This window comes from Fringilla coelebs (assembly GCF_963513975.1).
Source record: "Fringilla coelebs genome assembly, chromosome: 5".
In the NCBI taxonomy this organism is placed as follows: Eukaryota; Metazoa; Chordata; class Aves; order Passeriformes; family Fringillidae; genus Fringilla; species Fringilla coelebs.
Genome location: NC_140033.1, coordinates 48,477,915 through 48,499,336, shown reverse-complemented (window position 1 = coordinate 48,499,336; position 21,422 = coordinate 48,477,915). Strand labels below are relative to the sequence as shown.

The 21,422-nt window shown below is 44.9% G+C and overlaps 2 protein-coding genes across 2 annotated transcripts in view; one reads left to right on the top strand and one right to left on the bottom strand.

The window, feature by feature from the left end:
- Nucleotides 1-496: 496 nt before the first annotated feature.
- SNU13 (small nuclear ribonucleoprotein 13) lies at nt 497-3,527 on the bottom strand. The gene is made up of 3 exons (XM_084206258.1): nt 3,418-3,527; nt 2,487-2,607; nt 497-1,914 (listed from the first exon to the last, which is right to left on the bottom strand). The coding sequence occupies exons 1-3, from the start codon at nt 3,418-3,420 to the stop codon at nt 1,652-1,654; spliced, it is 387 nt and encodes a 128-aa protein (XP_084062384.1). The 5' UTR covers nt 3,421-3,527; the 3' UTR covers nt 497-1,651.
- Nucleotides 3,528-3,920: 393 nt separating this feature from the next.
- LOC311153555 (coiled-coil domain-containing protein 134-like) overlaps nt 3,921-21,422 on the top strand; it is a 46,733-nt gene continuing 29,231 nt past the window's right edge. The window contains exons 1-14 of the mRNA XM_084205489.1: nt 3,921-4,044; nt 6,375-6,425; nt 8,271-8,344; nt 9,114-9,219; nt 9,765-9,968; nt 11,154-11,284; nt 12,012-12,126; nt 12,918-13,034; nt 13,550-13,649; nt 16,124-16,258; nt 16,803-16,917; nt 18,458-18,573; nt 19,624-19,765; nt 21,156-21,267. Coding sequence (XP_084061615.1) covers nt 4,020-4,044; nt 6,375-6,425; nt 8,271-8,344; nt 9,114-9,219; nt 9,765-9,968; nt 11,154-11,284; nt 12,012-12,126; nt 12,918-13,034; nt 13,550-13,649; nt 16,124-16,258; nt 16,803-16,917; nt 18,458-18,573; nt 19,624-19,765; nt 21,156-21,267 — 1,543 coding nt within the window. The 5' untranslated portion in view covers nt 3,921-4,019. The remainder of the gene's footprint in view (nt 4,045-6,374; nt 6,426-8,270; nt 8,345-9,113; nt 9,220-9,764; nt 9,969-11,153; nt 11,285-12,011; nt 12,127-12,917; nt 13,035-13,549; nt 13,650-16,123; nt 16,259-16,802; nt 16,918-18,457; nt 18,574-19,623; nt 19,766-21,155; nt 21,268-21,422) is intronic.

The following is a 21,422-nucleotide window of genomic DNA, read 5'->3' as shown; positions in this document are numbered from 1 at the left end:
GGATGGTGATTGAGTGCTTCAGAGCAGAAAAAGACAGTTTTGCTTGCTCAAGTGTCCTTTATTTCTGCTCCTTGTGTGCTTTCTCTTACATCATCTGTCTTGGTACAACAGGGCAAATCCCTGGCAAAGCTGTAATTCTAAACACAACTAGCTCAACAGTCAGAGTCAGTAGAAGGGAACAGGAGCCCTTCTAAACCTCATACAAATAAAAGGATTCTGAAGTATTTGGTTCAAGTTCATCTCAGCAAGGATTACTGGTATCAGCCATTTACAAAAATATACAAACATGATGTCTTCAGTCTTTCATGAGCTCACTTCATCCACTTGGGATGTACTTACAAAAGGTATGAAGTTAGTGCCTCTGTGGAAGCATTACAGAAAATTTTATTTTCCATTCTGCTATGGCACCTAATGAAGTTTCCACACTATTTTGCTTTGGCATCCTGCAATAGAAAACAGGTTTGATATTTCAACACAGGGGTTTAAACTTTTCTGATCAGAGCAGAAGTGCATTTATTATACAATATGTATTTAACTAAAACTAGGTCCATAAAACCACCACTGATTCAGACTGCTGTTGGTGATCTGTGCTGCTTTTCCAGGATATCAGATGATACAGCATTCTCTTCTTGAGACATGTATTAATTTATCTGAAAAATTACTTGCTTTGTTTCCTTGGCCATGACTTAAAAGGGTTCATCTTCAGTCAGGTGACTAGAGTGCAGTAGCTAAAAAGCATGGCACTTTTTGTAATTAACAGCCAGATGTAGGGTACTCATCAGCCACAACAGGCTGCTCTGTGCCATGTGTTTTGTACTTCTCTAGGAAGCCCAACCTCAGTGGTAACAGTCCATGCACAGGAAGCTGAAGAACACATTACTGCACTGCAATAGCCTTTAGGCAACCTGTGAGCAGTTCGGCTTTACAAGCAGAAACATTCCAGTTAGTTGCAAATATTTCACCAAGGGAATGACAATTCTATTTAGCTTTGCAGGATTTTTATTTTTTCTTAAAAAGTCAGTATTTAAAAATAATCAAGTTAAGAGAGTTCCCCTTGTGTACTGCCATAAGATTTCTGCTTGCCGTGCATCTCTTACAGAGGTCTCTTGTCTGGTTTCAGGAACAAGGGCTGTGCTACGTGCTGCTACACAGTAGCTGCTGCCTGCCTTATACCTGCCTGTGCTGCTCCATCTCTTACTGACTCCAGCAGCCTGAACACAGGGAACTTTTTCCTCAGTAGCCTAAACCGTTCAGAAATGCAGAGTTACTCACACCTGCTGGAGGGTGAAGCTTAGCAGAAATACTGTAACACAGAGAAAGCTGACAAGTGGGTTAAAAAAGCCCTGAACAGGCAGACAGGAAGACAAGGGGAGGACTTTTTTTTTTCTGTCCTTCTTTTCAACTTACAACAGGAAACACAGTTGTACAGTCACTTTTCAAGAAATAATACAATGAGAATGAAAACGTTGGAGTGGAATAACAGAAAAGGGGGGGATAGGAGGCAGAAACACTAAGGATTAAGCCATTATTAAACAAAAATGTGGCATTTAAAAATGAAACATTGGTATCAAAACTATCGTCTCAACTGAAGTTAAACATTAATTTCCCCTAATTTGCACTTTCTATTTCACACACACACACTCATGGGCACTTAGACCAACAGTCTTTCTATAGCTTGCTGTACAGACTGGATCTGAGGCTTTAGCTGTGACCCCTCCTTGATGGTGATGGAGCAGGCGATGACAGGCCGGGAAACGCCGCAGGCCCGGCCCAGGGCTTGCTTGGAGCGCACAAACACATACGGTACGTTCTTGTCCTCGCAGAGAAGAGGGAGGTGCAGGATGATCTCCAAGGGCTCTGCATCTGCTGCCATCACAATGAACTCTGCTATCCCTCTGTTCAGTGTTTTGGTGGCTGTAAAAGAAACTGGAGTCAGTCTAGGTCTTTCTGGAAAGCACATCTAATGTAAAACAATTTCAAGATATGAAAGTGGCATCAGTGGGAAGAAGGTCTAGTGCATGAGACATGGGTTCTAAGAGATTGCTGAGTTTCTATCCTTAGGAATTGTGGGGTTTTTTACAAGTTTGACTAGGTGAAGCCCCAAGCAACTGTGAAGGGAGGTTGTGAGCAGGTTGTACTAGAGGTACCTTCAAACCCAAATCTTTTATGGTTCTGAACTGGTTAGGCATCTGGTAACCCCAGTGCCACACCACTGAAGCATGCATGATTACAAACTATGCACCAGGAACACAGTTTGGGAATGTACCAGAACTGCACATAAATGTCAAAAAGATTACAGCTTAGTTGTGTCCCTGAATCTTGTTAAAGCAGGCTTGAAGGAGGAAAAAGGAGACACACACCTGCAATAGCCAGGTCTATATAAAATCAGTGATTCACAGCCACAGAGAAAAGACAATCTCTACCCATGGCATCTCACAAAATCCTTGTTGTGACTTGTAGCACACTTTTCAACGTTCAAGTCTCACCTTCATTGGCTCCCTTGCGTAGCTGCTTATAGTTGCAGGACTGCTGCACAAGATCCAGCAGCGTTTTGGTAAGCTGCGCATCAGCCAGCGGGTAAGCTTTGGGATTCACTTCTGCCTCACTCTAAAGGAAAAAGTAAAGAATATTACAATAGGAGCGAAGGAGGCTTTGGTCCAATTAACATTGCACAGGCATCTCATCCACCACATATACTGATTTCTGAAGTTGTGTCTAATCTGCTCTGCCCATATAGAAGAAACACCATTGCATTTTACTCCTAAAAGAGTGAGGATTCTCGTATCAAAGTAAACGGGAAAAGTAAGAAAGATATGCTTTACATCAAAGCGATGAGTGTATGTAATCACAATCTACACCCTACAAACCAGCAGCAGTGCACTTATGGGGCAGTCTTCAGGCGTTTTATACCACAAAGACTACACAAAATGAAACACTTCGGTGCACCTTAACAGTGCAAATTAAGGGACTAATAAAATTTTTCAAGAAAGCACCAGAAGAGCACGTATCAGGCTTATTCCTGCAAACCACAAGGAACTTTTAAACGTTAAAATGAGCAGCGGGGTGGCACAGCAGGGAGGTCACAAGCGGTGTTAGCGACTGGCGCTGGCAGAACCGCGGCTTCTCCTGCACCCAGCACGGCGCGGGGATGACCCCAGACACAGAGTTCCCCGTTACCGGGTGTCCCCAGGACCGCCAACCCCCCAGGCCTCCTGCCCCGCAACCGGCCGCACCCCCGCCCGCACGGCCTCCACGTGCTGCCCGCCGCGCGGCCGGAGAGCGGCCTCCCTCTGCCCCAGGCAGGCAGGAGTAGGCAGGAGGAAGAGGAGTAGGAAGAGGAGCAGGAAGACTAGGAGGAGGAGGAGGAGAATAAGAAGAAGGAGAAGGAAAAGGCGACCGGGGTCCGACGCCACTCACCATGGCCGCGGCGCGGTCGCTGCTGTCGGCCCGAGCGCGCCGTGAGGGAAGAGGCGGGAGCGCGGCCGCCGGAAGGGAAGCGGTGCCGGGGCGGAGCCGCCGTCCCCAAGGGGGGCGGAGCCGCACGGCAGCCCCGGCAGCGCTGATGGCTGCGGGGCCGTGCGGCGATCACGGGCCGCGCTGGGCGCTGCCGCTGCGCCCGCCGCTCTGCCTCGCCTGCGCCGTGGAGACCCTGGGCGACGGCAGCGCCTCGGTGGGCAGCGCCTGCCGCGCCACCCCTTCCCGTGTGCGGCTGGGCCGCGGAGCCCCCTCAGCGGGCCCCGCCCCGCCGGCTGGCTGCCGCTCTCCGGCGCTCAGTTTGGGGCCGGGCCCGGCCGGTGGGGCCCTTGGCCAGCCCCGGCGCCTCGGCACCCGGGCCCTGGTGGCCTTTTTCCCCTCAGGGTGGTGGGAGCAGCGCGGGGCTCGGGCCCAAGGCCTAACGGGCCGCTGTGTTTGATCCGTAGCTGGTGCGCAAGAAGCACGTCCTGTCCCGTCTCCAGGATGCCCTGGCCTGGCAGGCGCTGTCGGTCGTCCAGCTGCTGGCACCAGACGAGAGGGTGTGCATGCATTTGATAGGAACTCTCTTTGGTAAGGGCTCTGCTGAGGCCTGGTGCAGCAGCAGGGAGGAGGTAGTTACCTTTTGTTGAATACATGTGAAACTTCCCCACGTTTCAAGCCAAAAAAAAAGAGCAAAGGAGCTTTGAGATGCCTGCCTCCATACTTCCACTGTTCTGTTGTGTAATTACTCCCTGCAGAAAACTGCCTGTCACTGATCTAGAATAGATTAATTAAGTTTCTCATTCCCCAAGGTGCAGGATTGGCATGTTCATAAGGCTCCTGCAATTTTTCAAAGTATCTCTTCTGGAGAGTAGGGAATGCCTGGAATTTTACTCTTCCCTGAATGCTCTCCATTCTGGTCTCATGCCACTGGAGTTATATGAAGATTCATACAGAAATCAAAGTGTGAGCCTGAATAGGTGTTGCAGGATTTAATATTGAATGTGCAAACCACAAATCTATGTAGTAGGATTTTTTTACACCTTCACTTTACGTTTGTGGAAATCTTTGTTGCTGTACAACTAAAACTTGCTGCTTTCTGGTGAGTCAGCCTCGGCAAAATAGTGTTCAGCAGCATGTCAGAAAGTGTCTTTCCAGTAAAGCTCCGTGATCTTGAACTTCTCTTATTGGTTTCTGTTTGCATAGCAGGGAAATGTCTTTGAAACACCTAAAATCTTGATAGAGAAGAAATAATGGTCTAAGTGAGGAAACATCAAGGCAGGAAGGGAGAGGTGGAGGATAGAAATAAGAGTGCCTTCAAAGTGCAAATATACCAGATTCCTTCAATTCCACCATCTCATTTGCACGTCACAAATAATTCTTGTTGTTTGGGGAAAAGTAACCTACAAGACCCTATCCCTGCCTTGACACACTGACTTGTTCAAAGAGTTGATTGCCCATAAATTGTGTTGGGCACGTTTTAGAAGCAGCTTTGTTAGAAGCAGAAATCTATGCAGTTTTCATTCTTTTAATTGCACCCTTTTTTTAAATAGTGTGTCACATAATCCTTTAGAGTACTGGAAAAAGTGGTGATTGTGGACAAAAAAAAAAAAAATTCAACCCTACACTATATGGCCCTAACACAAAATAGCTGAGAAGACAGGGATGCTGTGCTTTCATTTCAGTGCTCTTGTCTGCTTTAATAATTCTCTGAGAAGAGAATTCTTTTTATGATTGGATGGTTTGAGGACAGCTTTGGGTTTTACTGTACTTGGTGTAACTCTTAGAGCAGTTGGAGTCCTAAGCTTGGGGCTACAAACAACGGTGTGCTCATTTTCGGTAGAGCTTGGATGAACCAAGGATCATTTGGTGCAAGAGTGTAAGGGGGACCTCCCCAGAAGTTTGAGCAGTGCTGTGGAGGAAGTATTAATAGTCAATTCAGGAAAATACATTTGGAGAGAGAATATTGGAATCAGCACAGGCAGAAGAAAGAGGGTTAAGAGAGGTGGAATATAGAGTATTACTTATGAGGTGGTGTGTTTCAGATAAGCCTGAATTTAATGCAGCTAATATTGTAATGTTCAATAATGCTGTATACAAATCTTTTCTAAAGAGTTACTAAGGATTGGGCAGATGAGGCATGAAATAAGTAATTTCTATGTCTGTCATAACATTGCTTTAGTTGGTCAAAATTCTGAGACATCATGGAGCCTTCAGAGGGGAGGTAGTTTGATTGGATGTATCGAAACAAGTGATTTAGTGTGGCAGAAGTGGGAATCCAAACCATATGCCTGATGGTATGGGTTGGAAGGGGCTGGGAGTTGAAGTTTCTTGTCTGCTGGGGTGTAGTAGAGTGAGACAGTGGTTTGTTTTAATATATCCAGTCTTAGGCTCTCATTGTAAAATTAGTGTGTGAAGTGATGCCTTCAGGTTCAATTCAATGTTGGAATGGTTTCCATCTGATTTAAACCTAGTGTTCAGGTTTGGTTTCAGGGTTTTCAGTACTGTGGAGTGGAGAAGACTGATCATAGTAACTGGTAAGAAAGGAGGACACAAAGGACGAAACCCACTTCTGTCATTCCAGGGTGTTGTTTCAATACTGGATACACACAGTGAGATGGGGTGGTGGCAGCAGTTACATGTTTCCTGACATAGGTGGAGCCATTGACTTCAACTATAAAGCACAAAAAAAAATTTGCAAGAGTGTCTCATGCCCCTGTGTCCTGCTTATGGAGGCACCTTTTGCCATATTCCTGGAGAGTATCCACCCTTACCTGACAAAGTCATGCTGGTGTTATGTGAAGCAGGGAAAACACAACAGTTCTGAAAAGAAAATCAGCTCCTTTTAACAAGAAGGAATTACAGCACTGGTGATCAGAAAATGGAATGAGTTCCATGACCTGTTGTTGTTTGTCTTGTAGGGATGTTGCATTCTGTGGAAGACAGCAGTGCCCTGAACCTATTAGTTGAAGGTGAGAGACAAATCCACATCTCAGTTACTGACAGTTTGTGAAGGGGACAATGTGTCTTGTCTGATGCCTATAGTGAGATGCTTAGCTTCGATGCGGCTTCAGTGGGGAAGACCATCAATATCCATGCAACAAAAATGAGTGGTCTGCTCCAATACTGGGGGGCAGGGGAGTGTGTGCATTTTAAAATATTTAACATTTCTCTCACAGGTTCTGTGTGTGTCATGAATTTAGTATCAGATGGGTAACATGCCTCAGCTTTGGCATCTTTAGACCTGACCAAATTGTCAAGGCAAATGGAAGTCTATGGGATCTACTGCTTTCTCCTCAGGAGTAGAGGGTGTTTGTGATTTAGCTGTACAGGCTGTAGATTCCTCTTTGTGAGCAGTCCTTCATTTGAAAACTGAAGAAAACATCTGCAGGGCTGACAAAGGAATCTCTGCAGTCCAGTTAACCCTGGGCACCTCTGCTGAGTCTAGAGATATTAACAGTGCAATGATGCATTTCATGACCAGCCATGAAAGGTAAAAGGAGCTATTACAAACTTCTTCCAGAGGGATTTTAGTTTCCAGACACTTGCTTGAAATGGGGTTGAAAAGTGGAGAAGTCTTTCTGTCATGTTACCAGTCTGTTTAGAGATGAATGCTCTCTAACAGAGCAATTTTAAATTAGTGTTGCCTAAGTGTTGAAAGTGTTTTAAGTTTCTGAGAGTTTAGGGCAAGAAAGGGCTATTAAACCACCTATAGATCACCTGTCTCAGACATGCTTCTGCAGAGATGCGTAGCTCTGTAGCTGGAGTAGGTCTAGGATTGCCTTGGATATACCAAGAAATGGTGAGCCCAAAAGTCTCTGGTATTTCTTTTTAGAATGCTTTCCTAGGATACAAATCAAAAGTGTAGGTTTTCCAAGTGAGTCATGCCATGACAGCAAGCTACATTCAAAACAGCCTTACCAAGCCCCGTGCAGAAATGTGTGCAGTGTCTCAGTAAAGGGGCTCTTGCCAAAATTTTATCAGCTGAACATTCAGGTGCCAGTTTTAAAAGTACTGGAAGAAGAGCTTTGCTTGCTGCAACTGGCCTGCTGGTCTATGTGTGGAGGCACAGGCAGCCTGCCAGCATCAAGCAACTCCCTTGTGATTTGGTTAGGGAAAGCCCAGGTGATGTGTTGCCACTGCCTGGAAAACATAATTTCTTGCTGATTCCTCTTATTAGTACAGAGCTGGCAGAGTTCTTAAAATAGTAACAGCGCTTGCTTGGGGCTGAGGAGGTGACCAGCACCACTCTGGTGACTGGTGCCTTGCTTTCTGGCAAGGTGTATAGGACATCTTCAGTGGGGAGGAATGGCTGATAGACTTCACTTATCTTTGGGACAGTAGCAGCTGAAGGAGGAGCTCTGAGTGTGACTCTAAGGATCCTCAGCAATTTCAGTTCTGATATCTTCTCTGAAAGGATGCATTTTTAAAGGCCAGTTTTCATACAGTAGGAAGCCTGGTCTATTCAATTACCATAATTCTTTATTCTTTTAAGCCAGGTTCCCCCCCCCACCCCTTCTTTTCCTGATTCCTTATGTTTACTTGCTGTCCTGAGGCTCAGTTTGTCGCTTGCAGCTCATTTCCATGCATGGTTTGTAGTGCAGCTGAAGCAGGACTGCTGGAATGATGCCTCAGAGGGCTTGAGCTGGGCTATCAGAGGTAATAGTGCTGGGAATGCTGCTGTAACCCTGCTCTCTCAGCACATCTGTGCTCATTTCATTTCTAAGCTCCTTGCTCACTGGTCTGCTAAAGCCCCATGGAAGATGGATTGTGAGTGCTCTTGTGTGTGTATTACTGATCCTGTTTTTTCTGCCTAGTTCTGGTGAGGCTTGTTGCGGAGCTGAAGTCAGAGCAGTACTTATACTGCATTTTGGATGAAAGTCAGAAGGAGGTCAGTGAAGATGAGTTCTCTTCCCCTTCCTTTCAATCTTTCAGAGGCTGAGGAATGAGTGGCCCTGCAAGACTGGGATGTATCAGTGGGATCACAGAATCATAGAATGGTTTGGGTTGGAAGGTACCTTAAAAATCATCTAATTCCAACCTTCCTGGCATGGGCAGGGACACCTTCCACTAGACCAGGTTGCTCAAAGCCCCATCCAACCTGACCTTGGATGTCCTAATGCCAGTTCCTCAGTTCTGATGTTGGCAGTGTTACTATCTGCTGTGGAGTTTTTATATTGTTCTCACGATGCCTTGCATCTGTAGGGCTTCATGATACTCTTATGAAGCTGTGTGGTTTCCTCAGATACTTCTTTTCCTACTTTACTGTTCAGTTATATGAGGAGCTTTCCCACCCTGTGCTATGGGCTCTCATTCTCTTCATTCCTAAGTTTATGATGGTCCCACGGGGTACAAAAAAAAAGAGAAGTAGCAAAAGTGGTGAGCAATTAATTTGCTCATGTAAGAGGTGGAGAGGGGAAAGAGGAAAAGGAATAACAAGCAAGCAATTCCTTGAATTCATTTAAAGACATTTTGGAGACTTAGTGTGGTATTTGGGGTTATCCTGTGCTTTATCCCAAGTGGTGAAGAGGGCCCATCTTTGGAAAAGATGCTGTTCTGGATGGTTATGCATCACTAAGAAGTTGCTGGTTTGGGTATATTTCTGCCTTTGGACTGTGTCCTCATCAGTGAAATGTTTTCCTTCTCTGTCTCCTCTACAGCTGTGCAAAGCAAGTACCATGAGAAGCAGCCTGCCCACATTTTCTCTCTTGGGCAAGCTGGCAGATGCCATCCCAGGCTTTGCTGAAATACTGGTGGTAAAGCACAGTGAGTAGTATGTCAATGTCCCACTGAAGGGTGGTATTCATAGCCCTAGCACACATGCGTGCATGCACTCCCCTGTCCCCCAGCTGAGTTCCTGAAGGTCACCAAGAAGCCTGTCCAGAAGACAGAGTGGCATTCAGGCCTCCTGGGATACAGGTCAAAACCTTCATAACAGCTTTTATAATCATGCTTTTAGTCAGGCAAAAGCAGCCTCTGCAATCTGGGGTTTTGGGTCTGCCTCACAGGCAACATACATTTAGGTTTTTTTATCATGATCCAGTGCTTAGGGGTCTGGTGAGCAAGCTGAACTGTTCGTGGAGGGATCTGGGATGGTGGATCTTCATATGGTGAACAGTGAGCTCTGCTAGCTGTTGATAACTGTACCTCTTCTCAGAGGGACAGATGGTGCTGAGCACATCACCTGATTGTGGCATTCATTAACCTGCACACACCAGTCTGGCCAGTAGGCTTTTGCATGTTTTCAAGGGAAATAGGTTGGTACTTTTAAAATGTCAGTGAATGTTTGCTGTTCCTGTTTCTCATACTAGATAATTTAGTGGATCATATGCTGATGGGCTTGACATACCCAAATGAAAGTATAAAAGCTGCTGTCTGCTACTTGTATGGCAAGCTGTACTCCTCTCCTGTTGGCACAGAACGGCTCTCAGGACACTTTGAAGAAAAGCTGTGTGGTGCCTTCTTGAATACTCTGGGGTGTGCACAGACAAAGGAGCTGCAGGTTAATTGTTTGGGTAAGGCATTGCTGAGAGAAACTGTAAGGTGCAAGGGAAGGCTTAGAATGAGGAAGAAATCCTTGGCTGATTTAGATGCTGTAATGTGGGTTGTTCTATAGAGGATCTTTATGCTGCTTGTCCAAAGCCATCAGTCCTTCTGTTACTCCAATGAAGTGGCCCAGACCTGCTGCTGAGCACCCCCAGGCCCCCTTGTTCCCTGATGCTTCACATTTGCCCAGCACTGGCTAATCTTCAGTCTCTTCAGAGCTTGTGCTATGCCCTGATCATCCCTCAAAATGTCTGAATGCAAATACTGTGTATGGGCAGGTGGGTTTTGTAGAGCAGTGGGATGGAGTCTAAAAAACATGGCATCGTGTGGCATGTGTAAATTAGATATAGAGCTAATGTGGAAGTGGCACTTTCAGGCAGTTATCCTTCCAACTGCCTGTTTCAGCTGTTGCTGGGGAGCACAATCTCAGCCTTTCTGACATCACTTGTTTGTAAACCATCCAGGGAATTAATTTTTCTAGAAGGAGGCAACCAAGAACTGGATTGCTCCTCAGCTTATCTACTCAGCTACTAGAAATAGATTATGATTCCTTTGAAAGTAGAATTCTGTAGCTCAGACGATACCCCTGTGAATTTGTACTGATGTGTACTGATGATTTTCATCATTACCTGTAGCAGTGATCTATACTGCTATACTGAGGGAGTTTTTTGGAGTGTGGGTATCATTTAGTTGAACACAGCTGTTTCTGTAAGAGCCTGGGGAAACAGAAGGGGAAGATAAATGCCTGTTCTCTAGGAAGTGTTCTAGGGAAAATGTCTTGTCATTGCGGGTAACTGACTGCTTGGAGAAGAATGCAGGTCAAGAGCTCTCCCAAGAAACGGTTTAAGGTGTGGTTACTAACAGGAGATAATGCAAGTAGGGAGCTCCTGAGATGCACCCCTGTACATATATGACTCTGAGAAGGAACAGAGAGCAGGTCAGACCAGCAAAAACATCAGCAACGAGAGGTCGTAAGACATGGGGGTCATGGCAGTATCTGGGGACACAGTGAGAAGAAGCTCCCTAAATTGGAGGTGAGGCCCTCCAGGAGAGGGGAAGAAGTTGGCAAGTCTTAGTCTGTAAATACTTGTGTGTTAATATAATCCTCACTGTGCTGCTCAGTATGGTGATCGTTCTTGCTCTTCCTTTTGCAGGTTTGCTAAAGGAGCTGCTGAAATCTGACCATTTTGTATCTATTCTTATGAATAATGCAAAGACAGAGGAGGACACTGAGAACCCTGACTTTTTAGAAGGGGAAAATCCACTGCCCCTTGTTCTCAAAAAGGTGATTGCTGAAGTAGTAGTGAATTGTTGGTACATATAAATAATTTGCTGGCCTGTAATGAACCTTTATCTAAGGCACTGAATATATAAAAAAGAAGAGTGTTCTGTTACCAACACCAGCAATAGAGACTGCACTGAGGAACGGGGATGTGGGAATCTTTAAAATCAGAGGGTTTTGGGAAAGCTGGAAAAGGTAAGCTTTAGAGACAGAAGAACTATGATTAAAGTAGTAGCTATAAGATTTGTCAGCAGAAAAATTATATAAGAAGTAAAAAGTTAGGACAAGTAGAACAATGATCTGTGTATTAATGCTTGTCCCATCCCATTTGTAATTTGTACGTAGTCCCCCAACTAGTGATAGGAGATACCTCTGTTGATCACCTTCTTGTTCATTCCTGCATCCTGGAATGGGGAAAATTTTACTCCTGGCCTTAGCTGATCTTACTCATTTACACTTGAGGTCTGATACAGCACATGCAGCACCAGCATGACTAAGCCTGGGGGCAGCACTATTCTTACTCATGATCTACTCTGTTGTAGTTCATGTGCTTTTTTGAGTCTCTTTGGTGCAGTGTTTTATCTTACCTTAGCAGGTTTAATCTGTGAAATAAATGCCAAAAGAGAGACCTTAATTTATATTTTAAATTTTAAAAAGTAGAACAAACTGTTTCCTACTCACTGCTGCATAGCTGACTTCCTTTCTCCTTTTGACTTATGCTTCCCAACAGCTCTTGTTAACCAGAGATGAGATGTTACAGGCAGCGAGTTCTCACTGTATGGCTGCAGTGCTGGTTCACTCTCCTAGCAGATATGCTCCTGCTTTTATCCATGCAGATGTCCCAGGTGAACAAATGCAGTAGTATCTTATTGTTCATTCCCAAGTATCAAATCTGTCCCTGGCTGTTTGGTTTAGGAATCAGGCTGGCTCCATGAAATCCACTGATGGCATAATGTGGTGGCCATTTTATACCAGGTGATTTTAGGAGTAGAAGGGGAGAGTATGTTTTCAACTGAAAGTTTAGAAGGAGGTGTCACCAGGCAGAATGGAGTTTCCACTGAGAGAATTGGGCCAAGTACTTGAGGTCAAGGTCTTCCTTGCAGGACCTTAGATACAAATTTAAGCAAACTGGGTTCCTTCTCATTTCACTAAATATTGTAAGTTTGCTTAGATTTTGGTCAAGGATTTAGCTTTAGAATGCAGCTATGGGAGGTGGTTTATAATTTCTCTGTAATCCCAAAAGACAAATACTTTCATGATACAAATTCTTTGGGAGATGTAAAAGTCATGAGGAAAAAAAGGTCACTGCATCTGTGATAAAGCTTGCTTTGTGGCTTTTCATTTGTGCCAAAGGCTAGATCCGCAAATCAGCTCCTTCCTACTGAGTTTGTGCTGGGAAGATGCCTGCCCATGGGTCTCTGCTCTCCAGTCACCTTTTTTTGAATACTAGCATACCCCTGAGCATCTACTGTGTTCTTCATTCCTGCCATTTCATGGTACAGCCGTTCTCCCTGTGGCTGTTGCTATGTTTCCTTGTTTCCTCCTCCTTCCTCTTCTTTGTTCTAGGAGCAGCTGTGCCATGCTGTGAGCGGCTTGCTTCTTACCAGGGTGACCTTATTTGTGTGTGTGTTTGCAGAGTTCCTCTTTGAGTGTCTCTTGTGCAAAAGTGAAATCCTCATCTGGTCAGTGTACTGCTGCCTGCTCCTCCTGACTGAAGAGCGCCTTTTCTTCTCCAAGTGTCACACTGTGTATGGTGAGTCATCAACCTTGCTGGCACAGTGACTGCAGTAATTCTTGTGCCTCTAGCTGAATTCCAGCACTTTACACACAACCACAATTTCCAGTCAGGATGGATAAAGGACTGAAAATAAGTACCTATCAGACATGTTTGTGATGTCCAACGTAGCTTGAATTTATAGTGTCATTGTCCTAATGAGTTTTGGGTGAGCACTAATTCATTATAATAACCAGTTACCATGATTGACACTCTCTGAGTTACTATTAAGTATTTCTGTGGAAATGCTAAGAGTAGATTTAAGAAAAATGGTTAAATTCCTTCTGTTCTTTGGGACTTATCTCCAGCAGTGAAGGTTGAGGCATGTTATGAGGGAGCTGATTGAATACTCAACAGTTTTGGACAGTTGTTTCTGTTAGTAGCTCAGAACAATAATTGTTCGAGTCTTTCTTCCTTTTAAAAATTAATTTTGCTTCTGTTTTGGAATCTGGAATGTTAAAAGCATCTCTGTGACTTCTCTTGAATGTGTACAGGCATTGAATCTCTGGTGAGGAGTCTCCAAGGTGTCCTGCTGCTGAACAATGTGGAGTTGCACAAACAAGGGCTCCTGCTCTTCACTGAAATACTGAAACGGTAAGGGAGTACCCTGTCAGGCTTGCAGGCAGAGTTTGGTACCCCCAAAATGGAGACTGTGAGGCTTTTGCTTTTAAGATTTTCTTCCAAGACCAGATATCTACACACAAGAGTTGTTGTGTTTGAAAGATGGTGCTGAACAATCTCATCTCCTTTACTCTTGCAAAGAAGGGCCTGATGGTTGTTTCCAAACCTCCCAGCTTGTCCTGTTTGTGCTTACATACACCACTAAATCTTCCTCTTCCTGCTTCTTTGCCAGTTAGTGAGATGAAATCTCTTTTCAGCTGTAGACAGAGCAGGAGAGAAGGCCAGGAAGGTCCAGGCATATGTGAGCAGGCCAGCTCCTGCTAAGTGTGTCTCTATGACAAAACAAAGCATGCAAATTCCATGGCCTCTGGTCTTCTATCATCATCTGAGCTAAATTCAAACTGCAAAAACAAATTCTAGGCTGAAATATTAATGTCTTCTGTCACTTTTTTCCTCTTGTTTTCTGCTAAGAAATAATATACACTGGCTTGTTTTTCTTCTGTGTTTCCTGTTCTTGCCTTTATGATCTTGTTCCTGTCCTGTCATGCTAGTGACAGAGTCTCGTTTTTGCCACTTAGATCCCCCAAGAGAGGCCTTGAGCAGAATTTTAGAAATGTCATAGTCAATTTTGTAGCAAGTGGCAGGGTAAAAAGGAGAAGAAAAAGCAACAGTGCTAGAACAGTGTGGTATGCCAGTGTGGGATCTGTCAAAAAGAGAAACTGGGATATGGGGAACATTAATTACAGCATTTATGCTTGTAAAACAAAGAGAACACTCTGTGCAGTTGCTCTAATTTTCTCATACACCCATTCTGTTTCTCTGAGCTTTGCCTTAGAAATCACGTTTTATTTGAAATTATATCATAATGGGGAAAGGGATCTTATGCTGGAACCTCTCATCTTGGTTTTAGCTTGCAGCTGGATTCTCTTGTGTAAGTGAGCCACACATTCTGGTGAGGTCCATGCAGGACGTACTGCTCCCCTTGGCAGTATGTCAGGAATGTTGGATAGCTCTCCCTGGAGTGACCTTTGTCTCTTCCAGCATAATCAAAGTGGCAGGAGCAGTTTGGGGCCCAAAGATGAGAGATTGCAGGCAGCTGGAAGAGTGCTGCCCTTCACACTTTCCCCCCAGGCCCCAAAGATATCACAGTGCACCATCTTGAAAGTGGGTTTGTGCATCTTGAATGAGTCAACAATACTCCTCCATCCCTTCTTCCCTGCATGAGTCAGTGAAGACTTTTTCTTCCTGATGTGTTTTACTTCAGAAGGTCAGTAATTAAAGAAAGGAAATACAGAGGATTAATAGAATTACCCAGTGTGAGTAGAAGCAGCTTGGAAGTTCAGTGCATCCTGTGTCACTTGGCTCCTGATGCCTGAGTTCCACAAGTCCTTTTCCTTGCCATGCCCCCCTCACAGCTTTTTCTCACAGCAGAATGTGAGGTGGCTGCGAAGCTGGGTTCCATCCCACTGAGTGGCTAAAAAGAGTGGTTCTTCCTCTGTTCCCTTTTTGCCATGTAACTGGGCTACTAGTGTAATTTCTACTGAAGTTCACTTTGCTTTCCCATTTGTGCATGTGAGCATGTGCTCCTGGCTTTCTTCAGTTAGGCACGACTGTGAAAATTGAATAACAGGGAATAGTTTTGGCTCCCAAATGTGGCTCGTGTCATGCTGTGGTGCTTTTCTTGCTTCACTTTGGAGGGACCCTCTGGCAGGCTGTTTGTGCCTCTTGTCTGCATGTAACTGCCTGTCTTCCCCCTGCCCTTCCAACTGTACCTGACTTGCTAGGAGCCAAATGATCACAGCTCTGTCCAATAATGGGATTAATGGCCTGCTGTTCCTTCTCCATGCTCTCATGCTGAATGCTCGAAGGTGTTGGGTCACAGATGACCAAAATGCTTACTGTTGAAAAGGATTGTCAAAGCAGTTGGATTGTGTTTATTTTCCTGTGTACTTTTCAAGTTTGTGAAGGTTCCTGCCCTGGCAGCATCTGGCATTAGGAGTGCAGTAAGAGAAGCTATTCTCATGGCATTATCCTCTAGGATGGTGATGTTTGCTTGTATACTTAAAAATATAAGTTGCTAGATGAACTCACAAATGCCAGAGCAGATGGCCTGAACATAGAGTCCAAGGCACAGAGGTCACTATATTTTGCAAAGCTTGTTTTTCTTGTGCTTTTCATGATGGTGTTCTGGAGTAGTCACACAGTTATCCAGGCTGTGGATGTTTTATCATGGTAGTGCTTTAGACTGGCTGAAATTTCCTCATTATCGCAAACCCTCTACCTGCTCAAGTGTGAGAGTACCTTCTTGAGAGCAGCTGGCTCTCAATACTGAAAAACATGGCTGCAATCTCATAGCTCAGCTGTCCATTTGCTGAAATGAAGAAAGGGCACTACAGTTACCTAACTCTGACAACATTCTCCTTGATTACTTTGTTTTGTCTTCACAGGCAACCAGTGGAAATCAAATTGTTCACAAACCGAAGTGTATGTATAGAAGCCATTGATGTTTTGATGGAGACAGTGAACTGCCCAGTGCTGGAGGTGGCAGTGGAGGCTGTGAAAGCTGTGGCTGCTTTCCTGAGGTAGGCAGGAATTTATTTGCAGACTTTTCTTCAGACAGATCTGTTGATACCATCTTGGGCTTTGCAGTTCCCCTGTGGCTGTGTGGGTGAACGTGCTCTGCAGTGGGACTTGTGGCTGAGGCAGGCGTGGGTACAGAAGAGCCAACTTCCCACCCACCTCAGGAAAGCTGCCAGAGCAATGAAGCTGTGGCAGGCAGCAAGTCATTTCAGGAAGGACCTAGTGTTCCAGGCAGGCTTGTACAGCAGCTGCTGTGGCTTTGTCACTCTGTGCTCCATCCAGATTGATAAGAATAATAAACATAAGACTCTGGACAGTCATGGGCTTCCTGACTGTAGTGAGAGCAGACAGAGCACTGGGGGTGTGTGTGGGCTTATGTGTGGGTGAAGACACTATTCAGATATTGTGACCTTACTATGCTCTGCTGGAGAGAAGTGGCAGTGGCATATTTCCATCAGAAGAGCAGTTATTTCTGATGGTGTTGCCTTCCTAGTGGAATGTCCCCTGCAGGGACTGTGCATCTTGTCTTTGTCTTCACTTGTTAAGGAAGGACCATCTGAGCTCCCCTCCAGTCCCATATGAAGAACTGCAGAAGCTTCTGGAGGCAGTGCTGAAGCGATGTGCTGACCTTTCCCCACCACAGAGTAGTAAGAGGCATGCAGTAAGTCAAAAGCTGTTGCTTGTTGGTAAGACTGAGCAGGACAGTGATGATCTTCCTGTGTTGATGTTTTATATGTTTCATGCCCTTGCTTACATCCCCCGTGGATGTTTGGTTCTCTGCTATTTCTTTTGATCCTCTTGCCTTGAGATGATACCAGACTTTGAAGCAGATGAAGGTGGATGCTGGTGAATGATATCCTTCTAAATCAGTGGAGTTCTGTGGGGCACTACTTGAGCATGCTACTCTCTTAATGTGTCCAGTACTCCAAAGCCATTTGAACTTCCTCTTCTTCCCACCCTCACCTTGTAGGCTGCATTGGTTAATCTATTTTTTCAGCAATGAACATTTCTTGTTCTACTTTCAGTCAAGAGTGTCATCATATATGCACTGTGATCCCTCAGCAAGGGAGTTGTTAGCCACTATTTGGACTATAAACCCTTTCCTGTTCCTGGCATCTGTGGTTAGTGTGGTGTGCTGCTGGGACCTCTGCACTTCTGAGAAGAGCCCCAGGTGCAGATGGCTAATGAAAAGACAAGGGTTGAGCCTTCCTGCTGTAGGCTTAGAGCCATGTAGGTTTAGATTTCGTGCCATTAGTGGAGAGAACACCTCAATACTCAAAGGAGTAGCAGAATTCCAAATTCATTATGAACATTTTTTAGACCCAGGTTCTGTGGTACCAGATATTGGCCTTCTCTGCCTGAAGAAGGCAGAAGTGCTTTCTGTCCCATAGGCAGATGTTGGCCAGTCAGTTTCCACACACACAGAGCTAGGTGTCCCTTTCAGAATTAGGAGCTTCACAGGAGGGAAATTAGATAATGAGGATAGCAGGCTGTATTTAAAGGGAGAAAAGAGGAAATGATGATACCTCTGCCAAGGTATCTCAGCATGAAATGGAGAAGGAGTTCTGAACTGCCAGGCGCCAGTGTGTAGCTGTGCCTTCCTCTGGTATTATGGAGAAGACCACCACAACAGGTTAAGGCTTAAAGGCAGATTTTTCGAGTTCCAAGTTGTTCCCAGTTTGGGCAAATGACTAACTCTGATGCTTCAGTTGGCTTCAGGCTTAACTCAGTGGGATGCTGTGTTGGAACAAGAATTAGTACATGGATTGCTGCTTAAAACTCTGAGCCAAAGTAGAAGAACTTCTAAGATTTCATTGCTAAACAAGCAGAAGAACTCTGCTGTGTTATCTGAAGAGTATTTGGAAGAAAAGAAAATTTTAAAAAGTACAAAGATTTCTCAGAAGGATTTAAAGCTCCATTAGCTGAAATGCTTAAAACTTGGATTAGATCAAATCATGGTAATACAGACTCTAAAGACAGGGCAGTGCAGAATTAATAGCTCTGTAACTCTGTCCTCCCTAGGAAGAGCACACACGAGCTGTTTAACTCTGCCCTCTCTGGGAAAGCACGGTAGTAAAAAAAATTGTTGCGTGAAGGAGTGAAGTGCAATCTGTTGTTCCTCCTGCTGCTGGTGTCAGAGGAGAAAGCTATTTTTTTCTGAAAGTGGACGTAAGATTTTAAAGACTTCTCTCCTTTAACAGGGCGATCTATTCTCAGTGTCTCAAAGTCACTCGGCAAACAGAAATCTTGGTAGAGTTCCTCAGAGACAGGGTCAATTCTTGCTCAATACCCTGGAAAGTTTCAGAAATGCTTGCAGGTGAGGACAAGTCAGGAAGGTGTGTGGGTGGGTGGGTGGTGTGTGTCCAGGTCTGTCCATTCTTCTGTCCTTGTTACTATGTTCCTCCACCCAGTCCCAGCACAGAAATATCACAGGTGAGTTCAGTGCATGGCACTGGTCAGTGAAACAGCAGAGTCAGGGGTATGTATTAATAGTGAAAATTTTGTGACACCTGAATATGTCTCCCATTAAATTTGCCTGGGACCTATCGGTTTATTTCATGTCTTTGGGCTTTAAGGGACTGCTTGAAAATTCACCAAAACTGCTGATAATGTAAGAACTATTGGAAGGTATTTGTGAAACCATATTCCTATGCTATGTGGTTTCACTGCCAGAGGGGATTAACCATTTAACAAATGTATATCTGCTCCAGATGCTGGCCATGGATTTGCTCATGTCTGTGACCTGTTACTGGAAGTGGGTTTATAGGCACCAACATTACCTCTTTTCTGGATCAGAGCTATTTGGCACCCTTAGCTGCACATCAGACAGTGGTAGATGAATTTGTGTATGAATCAGAATGAATCAGGATCAGCTTTTAGGGTGGTCTGGCCAAATGAGTTTTTGCCTTGCATCACTTGGGTTGGCTGAGATAATTCAGTCGGAATCAGACATGCTTTTCTGCACTGACCCAGAGTCTCAGGGTCATGTTAGAGGGCACTTGGGTTCTGTCATGTATTTTATACCAGCTAAATGGTCCCTTAGCTGATTTTCACAAGGTTTGCTGTATTGTTCATCTGGTATGGCTGAAAACCAGTCCTGCCACACCAGAGCTTCCCACAGCACATGCTTTCTTCAGAGAAACTAAGTCTTCCTTTCCCAATGTGTACTGTTGTGCAACCTTGATGGCTTTTAATAGCTTCACTCAAGAGGTAACTGGGTGTGATTGCCAGATTCTGCTGTTTCCAACCCGTTGAATGTTTGGGGTCCTTTGTGGTGAAAATAGTGATTAAAATTTAGTATCTCCTGGCTTCCTTTACAGAGTGAGGAGGTTTCTTCTTTTCTCTGTTATCCACTGTGTGTTTGTAGGTTAGCAGTGGAGTTCCAGGGTGACTTCATGGCCCAGGAGAATGCTTTCACTGCCCCCAACTCTGAGAGCAAAGACACACTAAGCAACTTCTCCGAGTTCCTGCTGAGGATTTGTGACAGTCTCTGCATCCCCATGGTCATGGTAGGATTTCTTTTGAGCTTGGTCTGTTCCATGGGTACCTGGAGAGGTGCTGTCAAGCACCAAGAGTGGGTTGCACAAATGTTTTTTGGGGAAAGAGGGCATGTCAAGTAAACCAAGAACAGTTGTGGGGTTTACCACTTTTCCACAACCAAATGTGGAATTACACAGTTCATGCAAATGGTAGTGGATGCTCTCAGAGGGTGCAGAAATTCATAATGTTTCCATGTGGATGTCAGTGTCTTTCTTCAGACTGTGCAATCCCATAGCCTACCTACCATGCTGTGGGATCCATTGCAGCTCTGAATGTGTCAGAAAATGAAGGGTGCCTGAGCTGTTGTTTCCCCTTCTGCCACTTTTTCAAAACTTGCCCGTGTCCCAGAGAGCTGCCGTGGTTTGCCCCTGCAATTTCATTTCTATGCTTCTTCCCAGAAGGTACTGATGAGGCTGCCCAGTCTGCATGGGCAGTATTAAGCATTGTGCCTCAGTAAGGCCTGTGACATGATTTAAAAAGTAGCTGTGGAGACTCATGAGTGCTTTAGTGTTCCATACAGGCCTGTCCCTAAGACGCTTCAAGCAGAATTGTCAAAACAATGGGACTTTTGTTTTGGTTCCTAACATTTCATAAAGTTTGCTTGTGCTTTGTGATGGGCACAGGTGTATGGATTCTTGCAGTTGTTAGGAGCTTGGAGATGTTTTGGTTGGTGTTTTCTTAACCAATCTCTTGGTAGGCAGCTGCAGTGGCACTGCTGTTCTCCTCCCTGACAGGAGGGTGCAGTGCATGTCCAGTTTGGCAAAGCTGGAGTCAGTGTTCTGTTTCTTGCTCATTGAACTCGGGTAAAAATTAATAGACTGTGAGAAAATTGTCCAGTGACCTTCAACAAGAGTGAACTGAGTAATTCTGTTTGAAACAGTTCAGGGCTAGATTCTGTAGAGAGCTCAAATGTCTGTGTTTGCCACTGCTCAGTGAAACACTGAAGCACAGGTGTAAAGTGTTGTGGAAGTCAGCTGCACTTAAACATATGTCCTATGTTGTATAGGAGAATTATCCATCTGACCTGTAAGAGCAGTAACTTCCAGGGCAATGTGGCCAGTAGGGTCAGTCATTGTGCATTAAGGCCTAACTGGTTGCCTGCTGGAATCCAGGAGAAGTTTCTTGTCTGCTGTGATGTCTTGCAGAGCTCCCAGCACAGCTCATAGTGCTGGCAGAGGGACTGTTAGTTGCATTCAAAGCGCTCTGTGAGCCTGTTCTGCTGCCAGGCGTTTTGGTAAAATTACTCCATTTGTTTGGATTTGGAAACCTGACTTTCTGGGCAGGCAGGAGGCTGGAAGGAAGCTGCTGCCTTCAGTGTTTATAGCATCTTGTGCACCTGATATATTTATCTTTCCACAGAGCTATCTGGAGAGGGCTGTCAGCCCGTCAGTGACGGAGGTTTTCATCTCAGCACTCACTACCCTCTTTACAGTGGTGCCAAGCATGAGGAATAAGTTCTCCAAGAAGCTGGGTATGAGGGTATTGCAGGATCATGTTCTCTGTGCTCTTAACTGGTGGAACTTGCTGCTACTGCATATTACTGAGGCAATGAGCCTAACATTGAGACTCTATGGGGAGGATTCTGTTACAAATTTATATGAATAAGAATAGAGTGCATAGTTGTGT